This window comes from Lissotriton helveticus, chromosome 7 (assembly GCF_964261635.1).
Source record: "Lissotriton helveticus chromosome 7, aLisHel1.1, whole genome shotgun sequence".
Lineage (NCBI taxonomy): Eukaryota > Metazoa > Chordata > Amphibia > Caudata > Salamandridae > Lissotriton > Lissotriton helveticus.
Window position 1 is genome coordinate 130348721 of NC_136068.1, and position 21918 is coordinate 130370638.

Consider the following 21918-nt stretch of genomic DNA (forward strand, 5'->3'; position numbering starts at 1 on the left):
CTCCCTAGCATTTCCCCGAGTGATAAGGTTTACATGATCACCTAGGGCTTTGCAAATTATGGTAGTAAACTAAAGAATACATACTCTATTTCTGCATCATTAGGTAGATTAGACATACCCGCAACGGCAGTGCAGTGCAATACTATCTTGAAATGTTTGCCAGCCTTGAACAGAAATTTGGAAATCTCGGATTGATGTACATTTTTAGCCAAACAATCAGTGCAAGATTTACAAAAATGAGGAGTTGCAATTTCCAGATTGCAATTCTTACCGAATTGCTGTTTGGAAATCTCAATTCCTAATGGGACCAAAGATGTATTTTTAACATAGTGATTCCTAGAGGGGTTTCAAATTTGTGACCCACTAGGAATTACAGCAATCGCATGGATGGTGGCCTACTGGGTCACTGGACCCTCATGTCTGTGATTGTTTTTTAACAAAGTAATCTCTTTTGTTTTCGAAGTGCAGCTGATTTTCCTTAAAGGAAAACGGTATGCGTTTCAAAAACTAAAAATATGAAATGTTTACATTTCATTTTTTAAACATAGGAAATGGTTCGTTGTACCACTGCCTGCTCTTAATTATTTATTTATTTATTTATTTAACATTCTCAAAGTAAAAGGGGTTCCCATGGGGGCAACTTTCTATTTGCAAATTGGTTACCACCTCCTTTGAAGATGTGGTAAAATATTGTTTTTCAACCGGAATTCGGTCGCAAAACATTAATACACAGCACTACCATTTGGTATATGGAAGGCACGCCCTAAACATGCCCCTTCTAAATACCAAATTGGTATTGGGTCGCAAGCTCAAAGTGGGATCTGGTCACTTATTACCAAACAGCAATTTGAGGTTTGAACATAAAAAATGCATTTTTGAGGTCTCAAACGGCCTAATTCTGCGAAGTGGGCCGTTTGCTGCCTCAAAAATGCTTTTAACATCTGCCCCAGAGTCTGTATTTTTCCACAAACCAGGACTGTCAATAATATTTGTTACACAGTCCATGATATACCAGTTGCGTGAGGGCCATGGGGTAGGTTGGCTGGGGGCTAGCAATGCTGGTGTATATTGACTTCAACTATAAAATCATTGAAATCAGGGAAATAACTATTGATTTTAGGTCTCGCCTAGACAGGGCATGCACTTTCTCTTCAAAGCTTGTTGTTAACTTTTAGCGGCCTTGGAGGTCACCTATTACTTACTATTGGTTGGCTTCAAAGCCACTCTCAATTGCTTGCTTCCGGCTGGCCAGCTCTGCGGTCGGTACTGCCCACTTCTTGCATGTGACCCTCCACTGGAGCATGGCCCAAGTACTTGTGTCCTCACAGTGCTTGTGCTTTTGAGAGCTATTTTTTTCTTTTTGTTGAGCCAGTCTGCAGAGAGCATGTTTTGTAGCTGGTTCTGCCGTCTTCTTCCTCCCACTGTTTGTCTTTGCTTCTTTCCTCTGTGTTGCCTCTCCCTCCCATTGATGTGTTGGCCTCCCACCCAGCACAATAAATAAGCCAGGAGGCTAGATGCCTTTGTCCTCTTCTGTTTTATGAAAGCCTCTGACTTTTTTTTTCGTTGCAGTTTTTCCATAGACTTTGTTCTATCCGCTTTAGGGTCTAGATCAGAACTGATTATAGATAAGGTCTAGTGCCGGGATATCCCTTTGAGGATCAGAGTGCACTTTATAAGTATAAAAATACAATAGCTCAAACTCAATCCAAAGATATTGAAGCGCTTTACACAAGAACACATTCATTTTGGGTAGGCACGGGAAGATTACAATATTTGCCCTGAGTCACAGGATGGTGAGCTAGCACTAAGACATGAACTTGGTTCTCCAGCTGCCAAGTCGGCAGCTTTTTTGGAACTGTTCTATCTCAGTGGCGTCCGGCATGGCTCGCGCGAGGACGCGCATTAAAAAAAAGTAATTAACTTACCTTCCCGCCGGGTCCTGCGTCTCTGCTCCTTCTCTCCTCGCGGAACAGGAAGCCCAGCCAGGCGCCACTGACCAATCACAACACTGCAATGCTGCATTGCGATTGGTAGGCACCCAGGCTCCCCTGACCAATCACAAAGCTGCAATGCAGCGTTGTGATTCGTTTTGAACGTCCTGGTTTGACGCTCAACCAGTGAATGGGGGCCTGGGCATGTTTTCCATGCAGGCTGTAATGCACTGAATCTAGATAAGCCTAACTCCTCATAGAGTAGACTGAGTGACACCTGTCTGTTCTTTTTTTTTCTGAAGAGTGGAAGCTATGTATTGCCTCGTTGGGGTAAAGGATTGGGAAGTTCACGACAAAAGCCTTCCTTTCAGATGTGCATTTAATATTCCTCCCTCTTAGGCTTAGTCAGTACATAAATCTGAAAACTAGTTTCCCTACGTTGGTTCCACGGTCATCCTTTAGTTCTCACCAGATGTTCAACTCCTAACTTACTTTCTTGCATCCCCCTGTATTTCTGTCTACACTGTTTGCTGCAATAATGCACTGAAGTGGATGCATGGTGGCATGTAAGCACTTTATAAAAACCAATTAACATTAAGGGAGTCACTCAGCTGTACCCCGGAAAATCCATACATACAACATCTGAAGAAGTCCTATAAAGCTTGGGTCTACTCTCGCTTGTGCTCTGGAAGGAGGGAGGTAAAACAGCGTTTGAAACAACACCTGCAGGAGATGATACTGCAGAGAACTCACACAACTGTAGATTCAAAGAAAAGCCTACCCTTTAATAGATCTTTCACAGTGAAAAACAGCCAACCATCAATACCAGGATGGAAATTAGCATAAACCACAAGAGATTGTTCTTCATGGCACGTTGTTACATCTTCCCAGTTAATCAACAGGCCAAAAGAGCCCATTGTGCCCGAGCCGTGGCTACCCTTTGGAAATACAATTACACTTCTTTGTGAGGCCTACTATCAAATTGAAAAAATACAGTCTTGGCCTTGATCAAGAAATCAGTGTCCTATGCTCATGTCCGAGGATATGCAAGTGAAGACACTGGGAGTCATGGTGACTCTTCAAGAGAAATTAACGGCCTGATTTAGAGTTTGGTAGAGGGGTATTTACTCTTTCAGGGCAACAGAGTAAAGTGCTTTGTCACCCTGAGGGAGTACACGTCCGCCAGATTTTGAGATGTCCACCAGCCCAGTGGACATCTCTTGCATGTACAGGAACCACCGTCACAGCGGTTCCTGTAAATGCATTGAAAGTGTCATGGTTAGCTCCGTAAAAGATGATGGAGCTGTGCAGCAAATTTTCAGGTTTTTTTTCTTCTCAAAAAGAAAATCCTAAAGTGGGACGGGCAGACAAATGGCCAAACCTCTGATGGCCCTTACTGAGTCAGGCTGTTAGGGGCATATATCAGCAGCAGAGACAGATTATAATCTGCTGTTGACATACTGAAGGTCCACCCGACTCTAAATGAGGTGAACAGACCTTCAGTTTGGTGGAGAGGGTACTCTGCCCACCATGCCACCCTAGTTTGGACCCAGCCATATGCAAATCCGTCTTGACCTTACTACAGTGGGAACCGTCCAGCCTGAACTGCCAGGCCAAGACCTCCCTGAACCAGAATACAAGCATCCTAGGACCGGTTTTGCCCTAGTTAGGGTTCATCAGCCAAGTATAGCTTGGTTTCAGTGACACGCTGTGCACGGGACCCACTTCTGATTATAGCCTTCCACTTAAGGTGACACACTAAAATGTAGAAATAGTGACAGATGAAATGCTTGAATTAATCTCAGCCACTGGTAATTTCTCAGGCATCTTACAAGTCCCTTCATACGTCCAACGTAGCCCACAAAGAGCTCTTCGTCCAATCGCAAGTACTTAGTTCCGTCCAACTAAAAGCCCACCGCTCTTTTAGGATCCAGACGGTGAAGTCTCTCCTCCTCCTTGGAAGGGTGAGGGGGAGGATAGAACAAAGGAAGAGTAATGGACTGTCCCAGATGGAAGGGATTAACCACCTTAGGCAGAAAAGTAGCCCTGGTCCTGAGGACCATCCTTTCAGCATGTATGGTCAAAAACAGGGGTTTTGAACTAAGAGCCTGAAGCTCACTCACCCTCCTTGCTGAGGTAAAGGGCCACAAGAAAAAACGTTTTAAAAGACAGAAGCCTCAAAGGACAACTATGTAATGGTTCAAAAGGGGAACCCATCAAAAAATTTAAAACAAGATTCAAATCTTATTGAGGCATAACAAAAGGAGTAGGCGGAAACCTATTGGTAAGGCCCTTAATAAACCTCAAAACAATGGGTGATTTAAATAAAGATGGCTGATCTGGCAAACAAAGAAATGCTGATAAAGCCAACAAATAGCCCTTAACTGTGACCACAACACAACCCTGCTGAGCGAAAAACTGTAAACACTGAAGAATATCTGACAAGTGGGCCTTTAAAGGATCAATGGATCTCTATCCACACCATTTAACAAACCTAGACCATCTGGAAGAGTAAATAGACTAAGTGGAGTGTCTCCTGGACTATAAAATAACATCCACAACATCCGGTGGGAGAGAGAAAGAACTCCGCTTGACACACAGTAGTATCCAGTACCACCCCTATGAACAGGTTGGGCTGAGAAGGCACCAGGTGAGATTTGGGCATATTTATTGAAAAACCGAAGTTGAACAACAGTTGAGTTGTTACTTGCAGATGATGAAGCACCATCTCCGGTGACTCCGCCTTGAGCAGCCAGTCGTCCAGGTAAGGGAAAACTGAGATCCCTGACCTCCTGAGATGAGCTGCCATCACCTTCGTGAAGACTCGAGGTGCAGTAGTAAGACCAAACCGTAGGACCGCAAACTGGTAGTGTTGCAATCCTACTGTAAGACGGAGATACTTCCTGTGCGACTTCAGGATGGGGATGTGAAAATACACATCCTGTAAATCAATCGACACCATCCAGTCCTCTTGCTGCAGCGCCAAAAGAACCTAAGGGTCAGCATCTTGAATTTCTCCTGCTTGATATGATATGATATGATAAAAATTTATAACGCGCATGGACAATAACCCGCAGGTATCAAGGCGCCTAACAATAAGATCAAAAATTGAAAACAGACGTCCTTACATATAGGCTTGCCGGAAGAGGCGAGTTTTTAGGGCAGTACGAAACTTCTGTAAAGACGGAAGGGATCTCAGGTCCAAAGGAAGATCATTCCACCATTTAGGGGCTAGAGTGGAAAAAGCCCTGCCACCCCATTTAGCTCTTCGTACGCGGGGGACTGTCAGAAACGATTTCCCGGAGGAACGCAAGTTCCTTCCGGGGGTGTAGTGGGAGATGATAGACCCAATTCCCGTGTCGCTATTTTTAGCGATGGCTCTGTAGGTCATGCATAAGACTTTAAATCAGATTCGATGTTCTACCGGTAGCCAATGCAACGTTTTCCTGGCCGCAGTGGCCGAGGAGCGTCTAGGAATATCCAGGACAAATCTAGCTATGGCGTTTTGGACTACCTGTAATCGCTGCAGGTGGCTCCGGTTTAGCCCAGCATACAGCGCATTACAGTAGTCCAAACGAGAACCTATAAGTGCAACGGCTATTTGCTTTCTAGCCTGTAAGGAGAGATATTTCCTGATCCTACGCAGGGTGTGAATCAAGCCCCAGCAGGTGGAAATAGTTCTACTCACCTGACTAGCCATGTCAAGGGCAGGGTCTATCATCACCCCGAGATTCTTAGCAGATGTTGTGGGGGAAGGGCATATGCCTAGGGAGTCAGGCCACCAGTTGGCTGACCAGATGTTTTCTTTTCCCCCAAACACCATCACCTCAGTCTTCTCCCCATTCAGTTTAAGAGAGTTCTGAATCATCCAATGACCAACCGCCTCCATACAAGATCTAAACTTGGAGGCGATTAGCACATCTGAATGGGGGAGAGAGACGAGTATTTGGGTGTCATCTGCATAAGAGACTACCTCCATCCCGAAAGATCTAATTAGTCTGGCTAGTGGGGTCACATAGATGTTAAAAAGGGTCGGGCTGAGTGCCGACCCTTGGGGGACCCCACACAGCACTGGTCGGGATGGAGATAGGAACTCCCCCAGCTTGACTCTTTGTTCTCTCCCAGTAAGGAAGGAAGTCAAAAGATCTAAAGCTGCGTCCCTCACTCCCACCTCCCTCAGGCGAGATGTAAGTACTGAGGGGGAGAGGGTATCGAAAGCCGCAGTTAGATCTAACAGGACCAGGAGGGAGGTCTGGCCCCCATCCACTGACGTGCGGATCTTATCGAGCACGATGGTGAGGGCTGACTCGGTACTGTGTTCCCTCCTGAATCCATGCTGGGAGGAGTCCAGACATCCCGAGCTTTCTACAAAAACAGCGAGATGCTTGTTAAGATGTGCCTCAAGCATCTTCGCTGGGGCAGGAAGCAGCGAGATAGGACGGAGGTTTTTTAGAACCTCCGGATCAAGGGAGGCCTTTTTTAACAGGGGTTTTACTACCGCCTTCTTCCACTCCAAAGGGAAGATACCATCTCTAATAGCTAGATTCATAATTTCTAGCAACGGTGGTAAGAGGGTCTCCCTACACTGCTTGATGATTTTCAGTGGGCAGGTATCCAAGGGAGAGCCCGACTTGATCTTATTAAGCAGGATCCCCAGATCTTGCAAGGCCAGCGGGGGAAAAGAGTCCAGGGTGCACAATGGGGAGATGTCAGTAGTGATCATGTTCATCTCAACCCGAGCGGTGGGCACACTGATACAAACTCTTTGTTCCTCGAGAGCTAGGTGGATATCCTGTATTTTGAAGTGGAAAAAGGAAGCAATCCTGTCACATAGGTCCTGCGAGGGAATAACGGGATCAGGGGCTTGCAGGTTGATTAAAGAGTCTACGGTTTTAAAGAGCTCCTTCGGCGAGGAAAGCGAGGTTGTCAGAGTTACAAAGTAGTCTTGTTTGGCCAGCACAATCTCAGCTTTATATTTCCTAACAAGGAGTTTATGGGCTTCCTTGTTCTTAAAGTCCCAACTAGCATGCTTCAGGTAAAAATTCAAAACCCCGAGGTCTAGAATCGGATGTAACCTGCCATCCTTCTTGGGGATCAGACAATACCGGGATTAGCACCCCTGGCCCCTTTCCTTCTCCGGAACCACCTCTATCGCACCTTTTTGTAACAACGCAAGAACCTCCGTCTGCAGAAGAAGTAAATGGTCTTCTGAACAAAAACCTTGACAAGGAGGGAGAGGTGGAGGGAATTCCCGAAAGGAAAGGGCTGACCCATTCTCTACAAGGTTTAAAACCGAGAGGTCTGATGTGACCAATTTCCGACCCTGTAGAAAGTGAGACAACCGACCCCCTACAGGTCCCACATTATCCAGGATTGGGGGTCTAGGGCTGTTTTCCTGCGTTGCCAGGGGGAGCAGGGGAGGTAGAAGAGGAGGAGGAGGAGGAGAGATTAGGGGCAGAACCATGTTGGCGACCTCTGGCTCTTCGTCTATAGGACTTATAGAGTGGATTTTGCTGCTGCTGCTGCTGAGGTTGTCGCAAGCTGCGAAAGGGAAGACCTCCCAAAACCACGATACTTTTTATAACCAAACCCCTTTGACTGGGTTTGCAGTCCTAAGGATTTCACTATGACTTTGCTATCCTTAAACCTTTGAAGCGCAGAATCAGCCTTCACACCGAAACGTTTTGACCCATCAAAGGGCAAATCAAGAAGGGTAGCCAGATCATCCAGGGAAATCCAGAGGATCTAAGCCAGGCCTGTCTCCTGGTAACTATGGAGGAACACATTACTCTGGCCACCGAATCAGCAGTATTCAGGCCAGATTGAATAACCGGTCGAGAGGCTGCCTGAGCATCGGACAGAACCTCCATAAAATTCCCCCGCTCTTGATCAGGCAATTTGGGCGCCAACTGCTTCGCAGAATCCATCAAAGTATGTATATTTTAGAGCCATGCTAGATGATGGAAAGACCTTTTTAGCTGATTGCTCCAACTTCTTAGAGTCCCTATCGGCAGGAGCCTGGGGAAATGCACCTAAAAATAGTTTTGAGCAGGATTTTATTTATTTATTTATTTATCTTGAGTTTTATATTGCGCTGGCTAGACCCGGAGGTATTAGAGCGTTTACATAAGGCACAGCGAGTTGCAAGTTACAAGTTTTACATGGGTTACATAATGTTTACATAGTGACGACAGGAGTACAATCAAGGTACAATAAATTAAAGACAGTTGCACGGAAATTAACAAGGGTAGTGGAAAAATCAGGAAAAGGGCAAAGAGAAGGTAGAGCTGGACAAAAGTAGTGTTATGAGAGAGGGTGCGGGGATAAGAGGGGATGGAGTTGCGGCAAACCAGAAAGAGGATGCCTGCACCACCAAACTTTCTGAAGACGGATGAGAAGAAAGAAAAAGTGGGTCCTCTGGAGCAGTTCAAAATCTTCTTGCTACAGATTTGGATACAGCAGGAGAAAACAAAGGTTTATGCCACACTTCCATAATAGGCTGAGTTAAAGCCTCATTAAAGGGCAACAAAGGCTCAACAATTGACGAAGGTGAATGTAATACTTCAGTAAGCAAATTCGGCTTATACTCAGCAGTAGGCAATTGTTAGTACAAAAGCTCCACCGCTTTTCTGGTAACAGAATGATATGAAGCAACCTCTTGAGGTTTGGGAAGCCCTTGACAAAGAAAGTTCCCACTCCGGGGAGGTGTCCAGCCCACTTGCCTCCTGAATTCCTTCAAATGTATCCACAGACTCTTCTAACTCACCCTCTTCAACCTCTTGTCTCTGATACTACTCTTCCTCCAGCAGTCTCTGATCCTCCCTCGAATGAAACCTCGGTTGCGGCATCGGTGGCGCCACACGCCGCGCCGACATTTCCAGGGCCGGCCTTGAAGGAGGATTTGAAGGTGGAATCTGCGCCGTACAAGGCCGAGAGGAAGGCCCACCAGACGGCGCCGGGTACTCCATATACGGGGTCGAAAATCTCGGAGCCGGAAACTGCCATGACGGCACCGTTGGCATGAAAGGCATGAAGGGTGCCTGGGCATAGTGCTGAGGCATGCCCAAATTGAAGGCCAGCGGACCCACGGGACCCATAGGTGCTCTGGCAGGGGAAGACTGCCTTAGCAAATACTCCATACATTGCATTTTAAAAATGTGTTTGATCTGAACCTGGAGTTGGAAACTGTGGATATGGAGTCAAGCCAACATCCACATGAGGAGCCTCTGACGTCGAAACAGCCGGATCCACTGGCGGAGCCACAGGTTTAGTCTTGTGAACTGGTGAAGGATCATCCTGAACTGGTAAACCCTCCGAATCTGGCAAACCCCTTGGCACCGGAGACTGTGCCGGAGTGCCTTTTGGTGAAGGAGATCGCTCGGGAGACATCCAAAGAGAAGGCAAAGGAGACACCAAGTCTTTATTGGATGTCGAGGAGCCGGCGAAGGTGACCTCGAAGCCTTGCCCTTCTGCGAACGGCGCCGAGAACCATGTCTCCTCTTCTTCTTGTGTTTCCTCGACTTCGACGCATGCGAAGTCGACAACTTCAACTTTGACCTTTTATGCACTCTTGCTTTGATCTTTGCCTTTGCCATAAAAAGCTTGGCCTCCCGTTCCTTAAGAGCCTTTGGGTTCATCTTTTGGCAACTGGAACAGTCTTCCACGTCGTGATCCGACGACAAACACCATATACAATCTTCATGGTAGTCAGTGATTGACATGTGACTCCCTACAGGGCTTAAACCCAGACTTCCTCAACAAAGCCATCGCAACAGTTCAAGATGAAGGTTTACAAAGTAACAATACAATAAGGAGAGTCCTAGAAAACAGTTACGCGTCGATGGCGCGGAAAAAAGGGAACTGACGCCATCACGCCGACGAGGCTCTCTTATGGCTCCGATGACGTCATGTGGAGTTGTGTGCGGAGCCGTGGCATTGTGACGTTCTTGTCCGCGTGGAGAGCTAGGAAAAAAATCTGCGTAATGCTGGCGCAGGGGATATTCATAAGGTGAGGAATCCACAGGCAGATGTATCCATCAGAATAACCATGTGAGGAAATAACTATATTGGGAGTGGGTGTCACCTTCCCGTTCTGAATTCCACAGTTTGTAGTAAGGGACCGTGCAGTAATACAGCATGTTCTCCCTTGTTCAGAGCTGCAAAACCCAGAATCTTGCAGTTTTTCCCACACACATTTTACCAGGTTAGACAGTGGGACATTTGCACACATATTTTATTACTAAATCTACACAGAACCCCAGACCATTCTTTTAGGAGTCATTGTTCTTTTTTATGCAATTCTGCTTTCTTCTTTTGTATGCTGCATTTAGGATTTTGGGGATAAGAGGCAACTTGAGGATAGCTAGTTCCCAAAGAGTGGACCACGGTGAATAGAGATGCCTCCTGTATGATATTGAGCATTTCGGTATACCTGTTGGAAAATGGCAGGATTTTTTATTATACCCATCTTTTTTGTCTAGTTTGATTCCTCCAAGTTTTTTTTTAGTAAACTTTAATTAATTTCTCTTGAATTTATGTAGTTCCATATTTTCAGTAAAAACGTCAGAGCATATTAAGGTACCATATTGTTTTCTGTGCTGCAATGGAAGACAATTGTTTTAGCATGCTCCACCAGCCATTTAGAGACCACCTCTTTAGAGGTGGACTTGTCTTTAAAGAATTCAAGAGGGCTGACCAGAGTCCAGTGACTTTATATGGATAAAGAAGAGTCAGTTAGTTGTATGTCTCCCAGAGCCCTTTCAGTGGACCTGACCTGTCAGGATACCTTATGATTTGCCAATGTGCAAGTCTTCATCTGACACTGTTGCCAAATTTCCATTTTCTCTGATAGTTGCACCAACTCTGTGTTTTATCACCTCATTCCCTCATTTTTGTTTTGCTCTCCCAGGTCCATGCTTCCTGATGCTGTGGATGATTTCAAGGTGAAGAACCCAGACTGCCTGAATCTTGAAGCCTTCTTCTACTCCTTTTATGTGTTTTTCAACAAATTTGCTGGAGGACTGTCTCTAGGGATGTCAACGCTCGCTCTACAGTAAGTCTCTGCCTCTTTCCATCCATGTCTTCTTTGTCTGTTGCTTTAGAGCCTGAGACGACGACTCTGCTTGTGATACGGGTGTCTATTAGAGGCAGGGAAGTGTGAGCGAATGTGGATGTGAGAGAGAGAAAAGAGACAAAGAAAGATAGTAATTTGGGTGCAACCTTTTTAGTCAGTATAGCAATTGATGGTGTATAACCTAGGAGTTACACTGAAGATTGATACTTAATTCTGCCTGCCTGTTTTTGTTCTGGGTGGTGGCAATAGGATTCTGGGTTAACGGATTCTGGGTTGATGGTGTGTAGGAGTGCTGAGAACAGTGGTTCAAACCATCACCCTAATGGTCCTGATCATTTTATGGGACTTTTCGCGTTTTGCATGCTAGAAATGTGACATTTTGAAATAGATTGGGAAGTACCATTGGTCACTGTGTAGGGAACTTTGCGCTACCAATCGCTGACTGCCTTATGTGGGATCTCAGGTGCATGCTGTGCTAGTGCTTGGGACAGTTAGCACAAAGTCACAATACTGGGGAGTAGTTACTCATGAGGGTCATTGGAGGAGTCATCAGCACTTTTAACCACATTGGTTCAATATACCTTTTAACAGGGTTTGTTTCTTGCATTGCATGCTTTTTCAGTTTTCTAGCCTTTTACTGGGCCGCCATTGTCACATCTTCACAATTTGTTAATTGTTATCTAGTGCAAGCAAGAGCAAAATAGAGTTATTGGCAGCATAAGAGGGTTTGGGTAGGATCAAGATTACTTATGTTGAGCCAGACGTACAGAGCAATTTTGAGGTAGTTGACAAACTGATTCAGAGAATCGGGCCATTTGCAACCGCAAAAATACTTTCAAAAAATGTGCAAACACTAAATTGTGATTCAGCAACTTGCTACCGAATTGCAATTTGCGTTTGTGACCCTATTCCGATTTGGTATTTGGAAGGGGTGTGTTTAGGGCGTCCCTGCCAAATACGAATCATAGTGGTATATATTAATGTTTTGCGACCGAAATGCGGTTACAAAGCATTCATGTTTTACCAACAACTGAAACGAAGTGATTAACTGTTCATAAACAAGAAGGGGATCCTGAGGGACCCCTTCCCCTTTGAGAATCATAAAAAAAATAATTTTTAAGGCAAGGCTGTAGTCCCAGGGCCTACTCTAAAAAACAATTAAAGCTAAACGTTTAACTCTATTTTTGGGAAACGCATCCCGCTTCTCTTAGGAAAACAGGCTGCGTTTAAAAGTAAAAAGATTGCTATATTTAAAGCCAGCAGGCCACCATCCCTGTGATGGTTATCATTACTAATGTGTCGCAAACTGCCACCTACTGCATTATTATTCTTGAGGTAGGTTGATTTGCGACCCACTAGGAATTGCTAATTTTAAAAAAAAGTTTCTTATGTTAGGAATAGCAATTCCCTAATTGCTATTCGAATAAATAACTATACCCATTGTTAGTTCTCTGACCCATAGTGTGCAAACTTTCATCAGTGTAAATGCTTGTGAAAATATGTTTGATCACCAGGCATGTGATCAGGGTTATCTTAGTAGTTTACGGGCACCCAATCACATTCCTCACCACCAATTCTTTACACTCCGTCTCTGTGAGGGCTCTATGAGGATCCTAAATTATCTGTGATCTGCACGGCTTCTGATGTGACAACTTGTACATATGCAACTGTTAATATGCACATCTTAAAAAGCTCAGGATAACACAGGAACATGACATGAGCAGAGTGCTGTTTGGGGAACCCTAAATTAGAACCCTGAAATATCTCTTAAATAGTTAGAGGAATGCATGTTGCAGCAAGATTTTTTGTTAGCAATAGAACTGGCGGTAAGTATACAATTTGCTGCCATTTTTTAAGAGAGTGTGCTTCTCTAAATTCATTATGTTGTTATTTTGACCCTTTGAATTAGTTTGTTGTTCTGACTTCTAGCATTGATCTGTTGTATTGGTTTATAATTTTAATTCATAGTGTTGCTTCTTTTCGTTTTGGGCGCCTTATGGCAGCACAAAGCACTTCACAGCCTTCATTCTTCTGCTTACTGTAAAAGTAGTGGAAAAGGCTGCTTGAAACCCATTAAAAAGTCAATTATAAAGAAGACTGGGTACCTGTAAACAGTACCCTATATTGCTAAACAGACTTGGGCCCTAGATGTGAAGAATCCATGGCAAACTAGTAAAAAAATTTTTTAAAAGAGTGTGAGGCTATTTATTTGTATGAAATGTCCAACGAAATAGATGTAGAGCATTTTAGACAATGTTTTAATGTTGCATTGTAAAGTCATGTATTTCCGGCCTGGGGCTTCCACGGGGTGTTTTTTTAAATAAGGTTGAATGAGATGTAATCAAAACGGTCGGAATAGTCATACGATTTAGTATTCAGAGCATAATGCCGGTCCGAGTCGCGTCCGTGGTAGGTAATCAAGATTAATCTAATTCAACCTTATTTAAAAAACACCCTGAGGAAGCCCCAGTCCGGAAGGCCATGTAAGGGGGCGAAACACATGTTGGCTGTTTTTCCACTTACTCTGGAGGATAGAGTGACAGTTCTCTCATAAATTATTCACAGCAAAAATATCAGTGTGTGATTGGGATTTTTTGCTGTAAAGAATCGTATAACCATCCTTGCCAATACAATCCTGTCGAACTACTTTTCATTATGATTAGAACCTGTGAAATGTAGGTTACACACAGACTTTTGATGTAGATGCAAAAACCTTCTCATCTATGGCTTTTCTGAACTCTTGATCAATAATTTACACATCTTCTTTGCTGAGAGTGCATTGTTCAACTGAGTTTTCTTGTTGGAATTACAATCTGGAACCTGCTGGGATACAAACTGTTTTTCTGACTGGAATTAAAACTTCAGACTGCCAAGTTAAACCAGTATCTTCGATCTTTTATGAATCCACTGAATAATATCAAGGATTGGATACTGCAGATTACACAAGGAAATTCTGATGAAGGCGCCTTCCTTGTGCCATCTCACCTATAAACCAACGACAAAGGAAGTTTGTTTATTTTTCTACTATTTTAAAATATGTTTATAGTTTTCCCTTACTGTTCTTGTTGTGTTTAGTTCACAGTATTTTTCATAAAGCACAGGAAGTCCTCCCACGTTTTCTTGGCACTAGACAGAAGAGACACCACAGGTATTAATATTACAATATAAACCCTAGAATAGAATAGGGATTTTTAATAGTTGGTAAAATGTTCTGACCCTGATTATAATGGAGCCATAAATTCCGTAGCGGGCACAAGCTCTGTTCTGCTGTTGAGTGCATATTTTACACATTTCTCTTGGCTCTCCATGTATAGCTTGCATCCTTTCCAATCTCACCTCTTTATGGCGTTTTCTCTTCCACTTGTTGTTTTTTATGCTAACCGCCTGCGTGGCTAAGAGTGGGTCTTGAAAATGGTACTTGGTGGGTGTGTCATTTTCCACACAGCTCGGCTCGTGAAGATCTGCGTGCAGTGCTGACAGGCCAGGAGCAGATTCAGAGCACAAACCACCTTCCACAAACAAAGAACCAAAACAATCTCATGTTGTAAATAGGTTCTTGAAAGGTTTACAACTTGTGTTTCCACCTTCGCTTTTCATTATGCCTCAGTAGGATCTTGATCTGGTCTTATTGTTTCTGATGTGCGCTCCCTTTGAGCCACTGCACAATTGTCCTCTAGGCTCCTTACATTCAATACTGCCTTCCTGTGGCAATAACGTCTGCCCAGAGGGTCAGTGAGCTTCTGGCTTTGTCATCCAGGCCTCCGTACCTGAACATCTATCTGGAAAAGTTGGTTCTTCGCACTAGAACTTCCTTTCTGCCAAAAGTTGTCACTCCCCTTTATGTTGGCCAGTCAATCACAATGCCTACTTTCTATGCTCGGCCACCTCCCTCCAAGGAAATGGAGCGACTTCACTGTCTGGACCCAAAAGAGCGTTGTCATTCTACCTTGACTGCACAAAAGAGTTCCGGGTGGGCAACCACCTCGTCGTGTGCTATTTCGGAGCAAAGTAGAGAAAGGCTGCGCAGAAACAGACCATCTCCCAATGGATCATGCTCTGCATTAAAATCTGCTATGTATTAGCCAAGAAGCAACTCCCTGAGGGGTTGCGTGCTTATTCCACCAGAGCCAAGGCTGCGACCACTGTGCCTGCACATTGAATCCCGGTCCTGGACATCTGCCAGGCAGCAATGTGGGATTCTTTGCACACATTCACAAAACACTACTGCCTGGACAGGCAGGTCTGTCGGGACAGGACTTCACCCATTTTGTCCTGCAGGACTTTTTGGTGTGAATTGTTTAGCAGACCCATCTCTGGGGAGGTACTGTTTGGGGATCTATTCTAAGATGAGGAATCTGCGTTGCGAAGTCTCTATCAGAAGAACAAGTTACTTACATTCAATAACTTGTTACCTGGTAGAGACTCCATGTAGCCGCAGAATCCTTACCAACCCACCCATCCTCTCAGCTCTGCAAACAGATTCCTAGGGACAAGGCTTTTCCCTTCCAGGGCCCTAGTTTTCCACACCTGTGGTCAGTGTTCTTCATGGCTCCGCGCTCCTGCCGTGGAAAGTCACGAAAAAAAGCTGTGGAGGCGTCGATATAGGCACCGCGCATGTCATTTCCGGCGCGGACAGCGCTAACGCTGCCATGCAGAGCCGAGTGATGCCACCTATCAGCGTACAGGGGTACAGCTCACAAAACATTCATGGATCCAGTCAGATGCCTTGGGATAATTGTATGGTTAGGAATTTGCTGTTGGGTGGATGCTCAACCAGATAAGGGTCTACCGAAGGTAAGTAACTTGTCCTTTATGATGTTTTAGGACAATCTAAAAGGGCAACTATATAGTTAGATGGTGCAATTATATTTCATGCTACATGATAGATAGATAATGAAGGGGATGGGTTTGATTTTCATCATCTCAAATGTGCTGGAATTTGGAGCTGGAGACAATAGTGAAATTTCCTCTTAGTCAAAAGTGAGAACAATATTGAGAAATTCTTATTGCTCAAATTTGTAAGGATACAGAGAATCGCTTTTGCAAAACTTTCTGCTTTAGCAAGAGCGTCACAATTGTAGGCACAAATACCAAAAAATATTGATGGAAGGGTTTAAATCGGAAGAAAAATGCATACACTGTGAAAACAAAGCTGAGAAATCACCTGAGTGATTTTACTAACACGACTTAGCTTTACTTTATCCTGTGTGTTTCATGTAGAGCGCTCCTCTGTCACCCCACAGGCACAACTAACCTGACAATGGCAAACTAATTTATCTACCTCTCCAGTTTTGCAGGTTACAAAGCGGGAGACTGCACCCCTAATCCAAATGTTATCACTGTCCTGCAAGTGCTGATGGCACCCGCGCCGATAGCCCTGGTGCTGTTTAGCATATTTATATTCTGCTCGTATCCTATCAATGAGGCACGAAGAAAGCAGATACGAGTGGAGTTGGAGAAGGCCAGGTAAGAGGAGAGGCGGTGGCTTTCTGTAAGGATGGAGTATGTGGTCCAGAAGAAGTGACGAGGAAGTTGCATTCTAGAATGAGTGGCTAAAAAATCAGACACAAGTGTGACTGAAATACAAATTGGAAGTAAGGAGTAAGAATGAGGGACTATTAGGCCATATCCAGGTGTGACTGAAGACATGGGAGGTGCCCAGAAGTTAGAAGGAAAACGCATGTGGGATTAAAGAGGGCGTAATGAAAACCCTCTGATGACATCCTCTGACGTGCTAGTCTGATCCTTGTGGGCTACTTTCAGACTCCAAACATCACTGCTCCAAAGCCAGGACAACACTGTGACATTACCTAGCGTTGCATGTAGAATCCCCTACCCTTCTTTACTAAGGGTTATTGGCTCACCTCTATGACCCCTGTGTTATAGAAGCCCCACAGTTTGTTTAGATACTACCTTTCGGTGGTGTCTCCGAGCAGCCCACAGTAGTTGTGAGAGCGGTGGGCTCAAGATAAGGGTGAATAAAAGTGTATTACATTCCTCAGGTAGGTGTAGTAATCTATTTGCTGGCATCTTCAAAACTCTCCTTGGCCTGGGTCTTCTTTTTCTTGACATCAGGAACTGCTGGTTTTTATGTTGGCTTTGAGTAACAAAGTGGATCCAATTTTCTTTGCCAGCCATACACTGACACTGATGGCTCTTGGAGATAACCTCGCTGACCTAGAGCTCAGTCCACCTCCCATAGGCCTGTCCACATTCTCTCTGCAGGGATGAGTAGAATGGGAGTTGGGCCAGCCTATCAAGCAGTCAGAGGTTCAACTCCACTATGTTTGGTGATATCAGTGGTGTGCAGCCGCTCCTTACAAAAAATACACACTGCCCTCCCCAGGACCCCCGGAAGCATTCCCATACCCAATACCCAACACATACACAGCCCCTCTCTGAAGATTTGGTCTCCGGCTTCTGTGAGCCAGTATGATCTGGTCCCAAGGAAGGACCGCCTTAACTACAATGTTGAAACCATCATATGCAAGTAGGTAGACAAGATGAATAATCATCCTGCCCTAGATCTTGAGACCTGTGCAAAAAGAACAATTGATGGACAGAAAGCTGAACACTGTCATACATTCAACCCAGTACAGAGATCTGGGCCTAAATCCATTGTTTTTTTGCTCACCATGCGGTTCCAGTTTGGACCCAGCCATACGCAAATCAGTCTTGACCCTGTGACAATGGGAACAGTCCAGCCCGAACTGCCAGGCCAGGTTTCCGGTCCAGGGAGGACCTGGCTTGGCTGTTCGGGCTGGCCTGTTCCCATGAGGCACAGGGTCAAGACTGATTTGCATATGCCAGGTCTGAACTGGGGTGGCATTGTGAGCAAAAGAATGATGGATTTAACCCAAATCACTTGACTGGGGGTGAATGTTTTGATCTGTTCTGCATTCCGTCCATCAATTGTGTGTCTTTTGCTAGATCTTGAGACCAACATCACAACAAGAGTGACTGAAGGAAAGTTAAGTGTCTCTTCCTGCTGCATAGTTATGCGTCTGTAAAATTCATGGAGGGACACGGGCACAAAATAAAGACTCTGGCAGACTCCCAAAGTGCCAGGCATGCACATTGAGGTCTCAAGATAAAGACCAGCTAAGAGCTCAGGAGGCACATTTCCACAACTCTGTAGATGTGGCGTGTCATTTGCTTATTCAAAAGCATGTAGTCTGTTGATGTGCACTTCTCTTCGCACACACTCTACGGACTGCACACAATAGACTGATGCCTTCAGGTCCTTGACGCAAGTGCGTATCTGCTCCCCGCAGAGGTTAGGTGGTGTATAGCCTACACAGGGTCGAAGCCCGAACCAGGAGGCATTAGCAGGTTCCTAGCAGAGGGAGATTGCTGCAGGCCCACACTGGAAAGCAGCTGCAAGCACAGAACAGTGTTTGTATAATTGGCTAGCACATAGTATAGGTATCACATGCAACTACAAGGCAGCATGTCCAGGACACACGCAAGCACGGTGCTACAGGACCACAGAAGCCCTGGTGGCCCATTACCCTATACAATCATCAGGGTGCTGCAGGACCCCATACAGCTTGGATGTTGCAGTCGCTGCATGCTGGCACTTCTGTGTACTTTCCCATATCCCACTCCCTCCTCTCTCTGGTAGCACCCCTGGGAGGTGGGATCTTTAGCAGATTTCCCTAAAGCTGTTGAAGATGCCCGAGTGCATCAGGATGGAGGTCAAATACAAAGTGCGGACTAGTTAACTGAGACTATGTGAAAAGAGAAAAGGACAGCTATCCCACAATTAAAGATGAAGGCAAGAGGTAAGGCTCGCTTTGTGAATAAGAGTGTCTAGAGGCTAAAGGGCTCTGTGATCTGGTCTGAAGACTTGAACATGCCTTCAGAAGAAGAAAAGCTATGACATCCCTGTCGCCTTAAAAGGAACTGGGGCTGTGAGTCTTGTTATTTGTGTCTGTCCTCCCATCAGTGGTAGTTGGGTTTACTACAGCATTTCCAAATGCTGATGTGATGTGTGTTCAGGTATGCGCATGTGTGCATGCGTGTCTGTGTACGTGTATGTGTTTTGAAAAGAACGGGGGACCCTGAATCTCGGATAAACTAGCCTTGACAGGGAACATACAATAATATGTAACGACACACCTGGGCACAGTTAATTATATTTGAAGTAGGCACACCATTTCTAGAGAACCAACATAATGGCAATGATTTGTGAAAAACAGATCTTGAAACATTATGTATTTACTTAATTTATTTGATTTTTTTTATATATATATTTTTTTAATTTTTTTTTTTTTACCAAAATATAACAACAATTCTGCCATGACACTTTTTTTTTTAAATCCCATGGATATACATATTTGTGTACATGTATGTGTGCACGCCGTGTCTGTGTGTGTGTGTGTGTTAGTCTCTAGGTTGGAAAGTGTGTGTACTTCTCGGTCATTGTTTTGGTGCGCCTTATTTATCTTTCTGGGTTGGGGGTCTCTGTACCAACGCCTGCATATGTGTTGGCTGGAGTGATTCATTGTATGATGCCGGTATACCTGGCTCTCTGGTTCCATATTAACACTTTTTTTGTGTGTATTCTTTACATATTTTCCCAGAAATCAATGAGGAATGAACACGCTTGAGAAAACTGATGAGCAAAGATGAAGAACTGCATGGATGCATTTTAAATGAGCTTGAGTGCCTGGGCGTTTGGAGGAAGCTGAGATTTTGATGCACGATTCCCATACTACCTCATAGGAGTCTGTTGGGACCTGCTGTGTTCCCTTACCAGACCCCTACCTCCCTAAGGAGACTCATCCCAATGCTTCCAAAAGCACCAATGCTATACTACCCCTTGCAAGCATCCCAGGACTGATTGTTGCCTGATATGCATCCTACTCATGTAATGTTCAGTGAGTTGCGGGAGGTTGCAGTCTTCCAGGTTCTCTGTCCCATGTTTGCACCCTGGTTATGTCCTCTGTGCCAGAGGGCTTAGAGAACCCTCTCTCAGGCTGTGTTCTGGAGAATAATGCAAGAAAGCATATATCACTCCATAGGTCTTCAAATAGCCACATTTCACCCATTTTAGTAAGTCGAAGCTTTGCCCGTATTTCAAAGGTCTTTGTAAGGTTGAGGTCTATGCAAGCCAACCAGACTGCTGGGAATTTGGCGGCAAGGCGCTGCCCCAGAGGTTTCACTCCAGGCTTGTCATGGTGACTGCTGTCTTTCAAGATGACAACATTGCTGCAGTGATGAAATTGGTATCATCTGCAGATATGATTTTCTCATTTTTTTGTCAATATTACTTTTATTCAATATAATCATTGGTTTTGTTAATGGAATGTTTACTCATAAGCTCTACTGTTTCCTCACCCTCTTTTGTTTTAATGTTTGTGGGTTAGCCTATAGGGAATTTAGGAGCATCTTTAACGGGCTATAAATCACCAGAACATGAAGGAACAGTGTGTCTATCCCATGTCAGCTAGCCAGGCAGGCCTGTGCTTCGGAATGGTTCATACTCTTCTGAGAGAGTGCCGGAAAAGAGCATGTGAGGATAGTCGTGCAAGAGAACCCATAATCAGGCCGCAAAGGCTCTACCAGTGAGCTGTCAGAATGCACCTGAAGCTACTGAGAAGGAATGTAATCAAACTGGCTTTTGGAGTGCTTTACTGACTCCTACTGGAGGGTAGGATCAAATTCGCCGTAGGATCAAATTCACCATCCTCTGCACTGTACACAACGTTTACAGGGACAAGGGCCCAGGAAATCTATTGGACCTTGCCCCCCCCCCCCCACCTAAGACCCTCCCAGGTGCTTACAGTCATCAACTGCACACCTGCGTCCCACGTAAAATGTAGCAAAGACTGATACATGGAAGGAAGAGTCTTGGAGCTCAGGGCCCTAAATTGTGGAATGCCCTGAGGACTGAGCCACACCACATACTTCAGGAAGGATTTGAAAACTCATCTGTAAGTTAATTTGCCGTCCGCGGGCGCTGCTAAGAAGAATGTCTGAGCGGGTCCTCCATTTCACTGACTGGTCTCTTAACTTCGTTAAGCTGCAGGTGGTCTTCTACTGGCCCAATCTATCGCTTGGAAGTGCACAGAAAGCAACATGTGGTGCTCTACAAAACTTTTAAACCAATCCAAAAGTAACGAATGCACCACAAACTATCAAGGGTTCATCAAGGAATTCATCCGAAATGCAACTACCACTTTCCAAACCCTTGTGGGACCTGCATTGCCAAGAGACTTCGGTTGGCCGCATTTGTTCACTTATTTGTGGATGTTTTGGTCTTCCAAGTATGGTTTACAAGTGATATCAAAGTTGTGCTCTGCCAAAAATGTGTTTTTATTTCTACAAATGTTTTTTCCAAAGACAAAATTGTTTGTGTGTTTCTTCGGGGAAAGGGACTTTGAGGGGCTTGGCAAGACGTGTTGTATAAAATGAAAAATGCTTACACCGTTGAACCAGTAGATTTTGCTTCGAGGATTGTAAGATTTTGTGGTAAAGGTACCTCCAGCCTCTGTAAAGCAGGTTCAAATATAGCCCAGTGTAAAATAGTTAGAAGCTAGAAACAGAATGGTTGGCGAGCATGTGGTTTCTTCTTCTATCACCTTGGAACTGTACATATTCACAAAACCTTCACTGTCCTTGCTGAGGGGGAAATCCTTATTATGTCACAAGGTTTACATATGAGAGGATTGGTGTCAGTCGCAATATACTTCCTTCTTCCTATCACCTTCAGCCTTTTGGATCCTTCCACACAGATGAATTCTTAAATTTCCAATTGACATTACCTAAATAATAGGGATTCCTGGTTTCTTTCTCCAGGTTTGCTGTCCTCCCAAATTAATTATTTGGGGTTTCTATTTCTCCATTGGGTAGGTGTGTTTTTAGGATATCCCAAAATTATCCTTGGAATTGTGAATTTGTCAAAAAGGT

At 44.6% G+C, this 21918-nt stretch overlaps 1 protein-coding gene across 3 annotated transcripts in view; it reads left to right on the forward strand.

Moving 5' to 3' along the window:
* Positions 1 to 21357, forward strand: part of LOC144768212 (sodium-dependent lysophosphatidylcholine symporter 1-B-like) — a 122355-nt gene extending 100998 nt beyond the window's left edge. For all 3 annotated transcript variants that reach the window (XM_078651704.1, XM_078651701.1, XM_078651702.1), the window contains 3 exons: positions 10840 to 10983; positions 16294 to 16470; positions 19590 to 21357. In XM_078651704.1, coding sequence (XP_078507830.1) covers positions 10840 to 10983; positions 16294 to 16470; positions 19590 to 19599 — 331 coding nt within the window. In that variant the 3' untranslated portion in view covers positions 19600 to 21357. The remainder of the gene's footprint in view (positions 1 to 10839; positions 10984 to 16293; positions 16471 to 19589) is intronic.
* The last annotated feature ends 561 nt before the right edge of the window (positions 21358 to 21918 follow it).